At 38.3% G+C, this 10,073-nt stretch overlaps 1 protein-coding gene and 2 long non-coding RNA genes across 3 annotated transcripts; 2 read left to right on the top strand and 1 right to left on the bottom strand.

Moving 5' to 3' along the window:
- Window positions 1-95: 95 nt before the first annotated feature.
- Window positions 96-3,368, bottom strand: LOC122063197 (probable serine/threonine-protein kinase At1g01540). Its single transcript, XM_042626914.1, has 7 exons — window positions 2,412-3,368; window positions 1,977-2,081; window positions 1,651-1,773; window positions 1,388-1,558; window positions 1,082-1,211; window positions 766-975; window positions 96-455 (listed from the first exon to the last, which is right to left on the bottom strand). The coding sequence occupies exons 1-7, from the start codon at window positions 3,077-3,079 to the stop codon at window positions 294-296; spliced, it is 1,569 nt and encodes a 522-aa protein (XP_042482848.1). The 5' UTR covers window positions 3,080-3,368; the 3' UTR covers window positions 96-293.
- Window positions 3,369-4,676: 1,308 nt separating this feature from the next.
- LOC122063198 lies at window positions 4,677-5,450 on the top strand. The gene is made up of 3 exons (XR_006135250.1): window positions 4,677-4,932; window positions 5,042-5,140; window positions 5,326-5,450. It is a non-coding gene; the product is annotated as an uncharacterized LOC122063198 (long non-coding RNA).
- A 104-nt stretch (window positions 5,451-5,554) lies between these two features.
- Window positions 5,555-9,632, top strand: LOC122063199. The gene is made up of 2 exons (XR_006135251.1): window positions 5,555-5,616; window positions 9,201-9,632. It is a non-coding gene; the product is annotated as an uncharacterized LOC122063199 (long non-coding RNA).
- The last annotated feature ends 441 nt before the right edge of the window (window positions 9,633-10,073 follow it).

Raw genomic sequence — 10,073 nt, 5'->3', positions numbered from 1 at the left:
CCCCCCCCCCCCCCCCCCCCCCCCAAAAAAAAAAAAAACCCCTCATTTTGTTTGATCCAGGAACTAATCCTACCTTACTTCTTGTAGGAGAAGACTTCAACAGGGTTGAATCATCATCATATACAAAATACACTATATCAGTATAAATGCTAGATGATTCACACAAGCCACGGCTTAAAAATAAATTTGATCCAACCAACATTGGAGGATGATACAAATGGTATTTGAATGGGCCAGCTCTGGACTGGGAGTAGCAGGCCAGACAATCAATTGATCTGCATTAACATTTTACTTCAGCCTGCATTCACCTGCTGCTCTTCTTGGCATTCTAGCTTCCTCCAACTAGCCCTATTGGCCTGCGTGCCACTTTCATACCCACTGCTGTCACCTGATTCCAACCGTTTTTCCATTAAACTGTCCTTTGGGCGTCCTGGGTCTCTCCCTGCTCGACGATCCTGAATGAGATGTAAAAAAGATGCATGAGTTACCCAATGGAAATAGGCAAGAAATTGCAGATAAAGAAGACATACCAATGTTTATGTTAGTTTCTAATGTGAATGGTCCTAAAGTTTTTGACCCAAAAATAAATGGTCCTAAAGTTTTCTGTGCAAATTTGTTTTATCTCTTTTTCTATATCCATTATCAAGATATGGTGACCAATTCACTCTCCGGGTAACGGCATAAGAAAAATATTTGTATAGTGGTGGTGGTACAAGCATGGGAGATGCAGTGCAGGAAATATGAAGGAAAGGAAAATGCACACACATCTCGGAAGGGGAAATCATCAACTTCTAGCATATGTATCACATGTCCCATCTTTGGCCTCTTCTGTGCATCAGGGTCAACACAGCGTAAAGCTACTAAGAGAGCTCGCTTCAATGCCCTTGATGAAGGCTTCTCAGGTATCTTAGGGTCCAGTACCCCTTCAGCGCTCCGATTAGCAACCATCGTTTTAAGCCATTCAACCAGATTCACCTGAAAAAGCACTAGCAGTTAGGAGTGTAGGAAGAAGGATAGCCATAATGCATTTGAGCTCTTGGATCATATTCTCAGCCAATAATATCCGCGATACATTACTAACCTCTCCAGGAGGGCGGTTGTAATCAACAGGGTTCCTCCCAGAAATTATCTCCATGATAAGAATCCCAAAACTATATACATCACTTCTTTCATTCAACATGCCAGTACTTGCATATTCAGGAGCCACATAGCTACAAAATAGAATCAACAAAAGTTATCATTCCTTCTGGTTGATCCATGTTCAAGAAGGCCAGTTTGAGGGGTTGGGGTTGAGGTTGGAGGTTGGAGGTTGGAGGTTGGAGGTTGGAGGTTTGGGGGGGGGGAACATGGTAAATGTATCAATACTTATAAGGGAAATTCAACCAACCCAAATGTTCCCATCACACGAGTTGTGACATAACTCCTCTCTGACCCCAAAAGCTTGGCAAGTCCAAAGTCGGATACCTTGGGGTTCCATTGCTTGTCAAGCAAAATGTTGCTCGATTTAATGTCACGGTGAACAACCTTTGGCTCGAGTCCCTCATGAAGGTATGTCAACCTAGTTCATAATGGAAATTTAGGATATTGCCAGTGACATTAGATTCTGCAAATAATAAGCTTGAATATGGTTCAAATTGATTGGAATCATACCCTTTAGCTGTCCCAAGGATGATGTTCATCCGAATTTGCCATGTAAGAGGGCTGTAAGGACCAACATCCCCATGAAGCCACTGTTCTAAGTTACCATTATTTACATACTCGTAAACAAGCATCCTGTAACATATGAAACAAGTTAAAATACCCATCCTGCATCCATCTTCCATGGCATTTGGAAAGATCAAACAACCAACAATTTTATTGGAAGCATTAATAGAAAAAAATGTCTCAGTTTACAAATTGTAAATGGTAGGAACCAAGCCTGAGATTGAAAAGAAGAAAAAAAGGGCAGAGAGAGTAACTAATAAGAAGCAGAGTACCTATGAGCTCCTTCGGCACAGTAGCCAAGTAACCTCACTAAATTCTTATGCCGAACACGTCCAATTGCTTCAACTTCAACCTTGAACTCTCTCTCAGCTTGACCCCTAAGGTAAAACAACTACCCAATTAAACATTATCTGGTTCTAGATCAGTAACCAGTGATCATGCCAAACGAGAATAGCGTATTTTAGGAAGAGGGGGATGGGTGCCAATCGCAAATTCACTTACTTGTAAACAGCCATTAAAGCGGGCCAAAAATTAGATTTTATGTCCTGCTTAATAAAATTGGTTTATGTAAAACTGAGTTGCATCTCAGTGTTCCACACAGGAATTCAATTCCCGAATAGAGTCTTGAGTAAAAACAGATACTTCCGAAGAAGAGACAGGGGAGGGGTGCGGAGTAAACATAAATAGAAAACTGAGTGAGAAGTTACCTGTTATTGAGCAAGTTCTTGACAGCAACATTGCTTTTATCATCCAAGTCTCCACGGTAAACAATTCCATACCCACCCTCGCCGATTACGTTCTCGTCAGAAAACCCATTCGTGTAGGCTTCAAGCTCTCTAAGGGTATACCAATGACCCCAACCCAAATGAGAAACCTCAGGGACGGCTATGGGCACCTGATCAACTGAGCGAGTCTCCCCGCTGCCATGCGAAGACCCACCAGCACGTTCAGGGTATGAAATTCTATGGTCTTTTCCGATCTCAATGTGAATTCTATGCAGCCCAATTGGGCTTTCTTCCTCCGGCGTGAGAAGCAAAGCTTGTCGCTCAATTTTGCCAACAGATTCCGAATCAGGTAAGGGGTGTTGGTGTTGCTGATGAGGCTTTGGGTCTAGTTGGTGGCGAGTTGGGTTCCTGGAATGGTCGATTCGGAGCTCTTGTATCTCCTTGGAGACATTTGGTATGGTGGGTTTGCGAGAAGAATTGGGTTTGGCAGAGGTATTGCGTTTGGAGGTGAACCAGAGTGATATCAGAAAGAGCATAATAACAAAAGCAGCTCCAACGCAGATACCCAGTACTACCCACAAGTGGAGACCAAATATGAAAGTACGTTTCGAGAGCTCATCGTTGAGAAACGCAGCTTTGTATTCTGACATCGTCTCTCCTTTCTCGTCGTCTACGTCTACTTGGATGGATTGGCTAAAAAACTCAGTAGTAATCTGTCATAACTCAGAACATAAACAAGGCCAGCAAGAGAAAGAGAGAAAGAGAGAAAGAGATAAAGCGATAAATCGAAGAATAAGCAACTAAAGCAAGTGGAGTAGGGGGAATAAGGGGCAATAGCGTTTAACGTATTAAGCAAAGAAAAGGAAGTGAGTGGGAGTGTGAAGAAGAAAGTTGCAGCTGTCATGATGGGACTTTTGGAATAAGAGGATCCTGGCTCCTCCACTTTGTTGTTAATGAGAGAGAGAGAGAAGTGGTTAATGAGAGAGAGAGAGAGAGAGAGAAGGGCTTGTGCTTGTATCATAAATTAGATTAAAAGGGTGCGATAGATCTTATTTCTGAATTTCTGTTTTATTAATTAGTTGATTTTCCTTGCTTATTCCCTATCCAGTATCCACCGGCACCATGGTTCTAAGTATCGGTATATCCTTCCTGCAAAAATAAAATAAAAAATATCGGTATATCCTTACCAAAAAAATTTCAGTATTTGATCAGTAGTTTTGTATCGATATCGACTGAGACTTATATCAGTACTTGACTGATTCAGATTAGTTATCAGTATCAATAAAGGTAAGATCGTAACAAAGATATACTTTCTTGTGAAAAATAATGGTAAAAGTGACTTATCGACATTGATCCAATCCGATCCAAATTGATATTTGTATTAATATCGTTATACTGCTAACTAAATCCTTGCTATATACATTTAAAAAGCATCTGCATATTTTTTAATACCTTAACAAGTAAAAGAATTCTGTGGGGGAACGTGGTTCCTTCGTGCACACGTAGGGTGAAATGACCGCCCTACCCCATAAAATGCGAAAAAATCATCCAAGTTGATGCTTCCCTACATGTTCCCATTACTCCTCCTGTGCACAGGGGATGCCGCAGCCCCCCCCCAACAGAAAATACTTTCCCTAATTAAAGATATGCATGATTGGTTTAACACCCCCTTAAAAAAACAAAAAAAAATGTTTTATTATGGATTTTTTTTTATCATAAAAGATGTAAGTGAAGGGTGGTGGAAGCAATATCTCTCCATCTCCCTACAATAATACAAAATTAGAAAATAATTCATTAATCAATAGACTGAGTTTTTTTTTTTAATCCATGGTGAATGGGAATCACGGGGCTTTAGAATGATGTGGTAATCCTTGCTCCGCAGTGAAGGAATACTTTCTCTTTAATTAAATATTGATTTCTCAAACTATGTATGGGAGGATCAGATTTTGATTTTATTTTTTTAATTTTTTTTTTAAGGAAAAGGATCATTTCTTTTGTTAAGGTTTTGTTTTGTTTAGTTGAAAGTATGGTTGCCTAAAATGTAAGATATTTGAGATGCATGCCTTGCTGTAGCTTTCAACACTTCTTTGAGCCTTTTAGGGGGTGTTTGGTTCGAATTATCTGTCAGATCAGATTCTAGGGATTCAAGTTCTCATTTAAATTAAACCGTTTGATTCATATTTTAAGGCAACTGATTCGGAGTCAACGTGTTCAACTGAATCACCCATTTACACTAAAACTCAGGACTCCACTGGATCAACCTGAATAGGTAAATCCAGAATCTAGTCAGGGATTCTAGGTTTCATATAAAAGGTAGAGAATCAGGGTGAATCAACTTTTATCGGGTTTTTCTTTCACTTTACTCTCATTCGTTGAAAGCCGATCGACACTCTCCGGTGAAAGTGAAAATGTGAGGTGAGATTTCTTTTGTCACACATTTAACCGCTTTGCATGGAAGACGATCGCAGCCGATAGCCATCTGAAAACCGATGTTGTATTCAAGGTGCGTTTGGTCCTCTTTATGTGTTTTCTTCTTCTTGTTCTTCGCCTGTGTTTTACTCATATTATTGAGCTTATGTTTCTAATTTTTATGTTGTTACCTTCGTATCTAGGGTTTGCCTCTTAGGTTTCTATTTCACTGTGTAAGGTTTACACATTTGGCTTAGACGATCGGCTGCCGAGGGTAGTGCAAAATCCATCTGAAGTCAGCGGTATGGTCTGTTATCTTCTTCAATCGAAGATCTGAAACCCTAATTTGGGGATTTTTAAGTTTAAGATATAGCATAACAGTTATTTCCCCCCCCCCCTTTGCTTCTATTCCTCTCTCGGATAACTTGTTTTTGTTGTATGCAAGTTTCTTTGCTCTCGATTCTTATTCTTCTTAGTTTGTGTTTAGGGTTGAATATGGTCTACAGAATCACGTCCTAGTTGCTCTGAAAACGACCGAAGCCTCACCCTCTCTCAACTCTTCTTCCTCCTCCTCTTCTAAGAGCGACTGCAGAGGTCGGTTTTGAAAGAAGTTGAATCTCTGCACTCTTACCCTCTCTCAACTCATATACTCCGTGCTATCTGCTTGATGTGAGTATGACTAATTTTTTTGGGGTGTCTTTTTTGTTCATTGTTTCAGCCGCTGGACTTTGATTACATTACTAGTAGGGGCTGTGGATTTTGGAACCTACAACCAAAGGTAAATCCCTGCACTCTCTCTCAACTCTTCTTCTTCCTCACCTTCTTTGTGCCATTCTCTGCTATCACAGTGTAATTTTTTTTCTCGAATCCCTAGACCATGGTTGTAAAATTAGTTGAAAAATCGCATGGATTTGGTATTGCTTTGTTTGTTTATGGAAGGAAGTGGTTGATTTGTCTGTCCTCAAGATTGATAGTGATTTGTGAATCAAAGTTTGGGAATTTACATTTCAGTAGATTTTTTGTTGCTATTCTTTTCCTATTGATGCTCTGTTTGCTATGAAATTATTCATTGAATGTTGCTTGAATGAACAACAATATGTGACTGAATATTGGATCTTTCTATCCCATTATCACTTTTATGATTGGTAAACACTGGAAGTTTACTAATCATGGGTTTGAGTGTCTGTATTAAAAAATTATAAAATAACATTTTAATTAATCATGAGCAATAATTTATTATTTGTTTAATTTGAATGTAGATTTACTTTTATAATGGAGTTTGATGATGGCTACAAGAGGCGAAGGAAAATCATAATCTTTGCTGCAACTGCTGTTGTTATACCAATAGACCAGTATATCAAAAAATATCTGAACAAAAAGCCATACCGTTGTGAACCCCTACGCAGTATTATTAAGACAGAGAGAATTATCGGTCACACTGATAAAACCTGTCGAGAACAAATAAGGTTAAGCAAGAGGGCTTTTTTCAGTTTATGTCATTTGATTAGGGAGAAGGGTCTATTGAGAGATAGCAGATCTGTGCAAGTGAATGAACAACTAGTTATGTTTCTACAGACAGTAGGACACAATGTTAAAAATCGTGTCATTGCACACAAGTTTGGACATTCTAGTGAGATTGTAAGTCGGTACTTTAACCTTGTATTGGGTGCAATCATTAAATTGTATCCGATACTATTGAAACCTCCAAGTGTCGCAGCACATCATCGAATAACAAGTAATGAAGGAAGATTTTACCCTTATTTCAAGGACTGCATCGGAGCCATAGATGGATCCCATATCCCTGCGTGGGTGCATCTAAGCGACCATCCGAGGTTTCGTGATAGGAAGGGTGATATTTCCTAAAATATTCTTGTTGCCTGTGACTTTGATATGAAATATACTTACATTTTTTCTGGTTGGGAAGGGTCAACATCAGATGCTCGAATCTTAGACAATGCATTGCACAGAGATGGTGACGGAAAATTGGTGGTGCCACGAGGTAAATATTATCTCGTTGATGTTGGGTATGCTAACCAAGCGGGGTTCTTACGGCCATATCGAAACGTTCGATACCATCTGAAAGAGTGATTGTAATCAGTCACCAAGTGATAAAAAGGAATTGTTTAACCTGAGACATTCACAATTAAGAAACGTGATTGAACGTTCATTTGGCCTCCTGAAGTCAAGATTCAAGATCTTGAAAAATCAACAAGAATATCCTTTCAAAACACAAGCAAGAATTGTGTTGGCATGTGTGCTGTTGCACAACCACATTCTTACACAGAATAGTGTTGAAGAAGAAGTGAAGAGGGTGAAGAAGATAGTACTAGTACCCAATCTACCCCCCACCAAGTAAATGATGATGTTGAAGACAATAGTTCTGATGGAGAGGATCATGTGCAGGAGAATGCTAATTGGGATCTATTTCGAGAACAAATTGCTGACCAGATGTGGGCTGATTGGGTGGCTGACGATTTGTCCTACTCAGATTGAGTATTTATGAACTGAAATATTTGCTAGTGATTAACTTCTATTTGGAATGTATTTCCGATGTGAACAATTTTAATTTTTTTACATGGTTTGGGATGACTGTATAACTTAAACATACTTGGTTTAAAATTTTATGTTGTGGGATGCATGTATGTGGACTATTAACTGAATTGCAATGCTAGGTTTATGGATTTCCCAATTAGTAATTGTTATTATTACTTGGTATTTATGAAATATACTCACATTGTATTGTATTGTGGTGTATTTTGTTAGTTTTGATGTGATGGAACCAATAGGAGATTCTAATAGTAGGTCACGGGACATTGCTTCATGGCCTAGTGCCGTTTCTCATTACATGTTGGATTGTATATTAAAGCAGTACAAGAATGGTAAGAGTGGAGATAATGGACTGAAAAAAGAGCAGTTCATTGAAATTGCCAACCAACTAAAAGAGAAATTCTTCACTAGTTACGACTGTGAACAAGTGAGAAACCACTTCTGGATTTGGAAGCAAAGGCTTAGAGCATTGGGTGATCTACAAAAGTAAAGTGGGTTGGGTTGGGTTGGAATGCATCTGATATGAGATTTGACGCTCCTCAACACTTCTGGAATGACTATAGGGTATAATGGAATTTTTTAAATTATAATTTCTATATAATTGTGTTTTTTTTTTCTTACTTGAAAAAAGAAGTACATTGACATTATCTTTTATATTGCTAGAAAAAAGAACAAAAGTATTGGAAAGAACATAGTGTGTTCCTAATTCACCTTGAAGTTGGAGCGTTGCTAAGGAAAGAGATGGCAACTGGGAATGATTCAACAGTCCCCTTTGAAGCTGCCACTGAAGTTATGATGGATGTGACTGGTACTTAGGTTGAGGGAATAGGGAACAATGATGGTGTTGACTATAAACCTATTGATTCTGAAGAAAGTGTTCCTTCCACTCCCATTGGTAGCACCAGTCGTTCTCGAGGAAGACCTCGTGGGTCCGTCAACAGTGGTAGAGAAAAGAGGAAGAAGGGTGCAGCTGAAAAAGTGGTAAGTCCATTGAAATCGATTGCTAACTCAATCGAAAAGATGGTAATGAATGAATCTCCGTCTGAATTTGGGAGAGCAATTATAGATGCTGTTGATGCCATTCCAGACCTCAATTTCCAACAAAAGTTTAAGGCCAAGAAATATTTCATGGCTAAGAAGAATTCTACCATTATCTTCTTGGAAACAAGAGTAGAAGATAGGCGAAATCTGCTTGAGATGTACTTGCTAGAGATTGAGAAGAATTGAGGTGACAATAGGAAGTGAGAAGAATTCTAAGACAATGGTTTTTTTGAATACAAATTTGATGTGTTTGGTTGATGTAACTTGATATTATGTTAAGTCTGTGACAATGAGTTGAATATGGTCTTAAGAAATATTAAGACAATGGTTCTTTGTATGTTCCTCTCTGAATGATTTCAAGGTTTAAGTATGGACAACCTCATTCTTATTTGTCATAATATTTTTGGTTATTTGGTATGGTATAAATAGGGATATAGTTGTACTATATCGGTATCTATTCTTGTGGATGTCCATTGACAAGTATTAATCTTGCGTAGTGCCTTTTGTTCGGTGATTTATTAGGATCCTTGTAGGTGGATCTTGATCACTTTTTTTTTCTTTCCTTTCCCACCATTGTATACCAGTTTCAGTTCCTGTTTAGGAGGCATAAAATTTGTGCCATTGAAGTCTCTTATTTTTTGGTTTTAAGCATCCTCCCCTCATAATTATTCTCTTATTACCTTATATTTGTCCATTACACTCAGATGAGGGGCGTACTTAACAGTATTTTCTATGCATATTTCCTCTCTTAAAAATGTTTGTGTTAACTTACAGATGACATCGAATGTGTCCGCTTGTGCTATTGCGAAGTGTGATTACTGTGGGAAAGATTACTCAATTTTCACTTCTAAGTCAGGGTCACATGGTCATATTTGTCCATCACACTCAGATGAGGGGCGTACTTAACAGTATTTTCTATGCATATTTCCTCTCTTGGAAATGTTTGTGTTAACTTACAGATGACATCAAATGTGTCCGCTTGTGCTATTGTGAAGTGTGATTACTGTGGGAAAGATTGCTCAATTTTCACTTCTAAGTCAGGGTCACATGTTGGAAGGAAATTTTTTAAATGTTCAATGAATTGCCCCTTCTTCATATGGGTTGACCATCTTAAGATGTGTGAATGTGGGAACGGTCAGTGTAAGGTCAGAACTGCAAAGACAAGTGCAAATTATGGTCGATATTTTTGGTGTTGTCCACAATCAACTGGGGTATGAATTTCTTAAATTTTTTATTTTTTTCAGAAGTTTAAGATTTGAATGTTTATTTCCTTGTATTCTTATAAGATGATTATATTTGCTTTATAAATTGAAAATAAAGGTTGTGGAATGTTTAAATGGATATCAAATTCAAGTCCAAGTTGTCATACTTACCAAACTCCACCTAGGTCACTATGCTCGGAAACCTCAAATTCATCATCTCCTTCCCCTTCATCAGACTATATCAAAGGATACTTGAACGGTGCAATAAAAGAATCGGAGGGTCATACGAGGATGCTGAGAGATTTTCTTGACACAGTCAATAAGCTAGATTTAAACAAAAATATAGGATGAAATTTTTTGAAATTTTTTGGAAAATAAAAGGCCGAAGACATTGTAATGATATTGAGTTCATTACATTTTTTTTTATATAGAAAGACTTAATTAT

The sequence above is a fragment of the Macadamia integrifolia genome, unplaced genomic scaffold (assembly GCF_013358625.1).
Source record: "Macadamia integrifolia cultivar HAES 741 unplaced genomic scaffold, SCU_Mint_v3 scaffold125, whole genome shotgun sequence".
Classification (NCBI taxonomy): Eukaryota; Viridiplantae; Streptophyta; class Magnoliopsida; order Proteales; family Proteaceae; genus Macadamia; species Macadamia integrifolia.
This window is presented reverse-complemented; position numbering and strand designations above follow the sequence as displayed.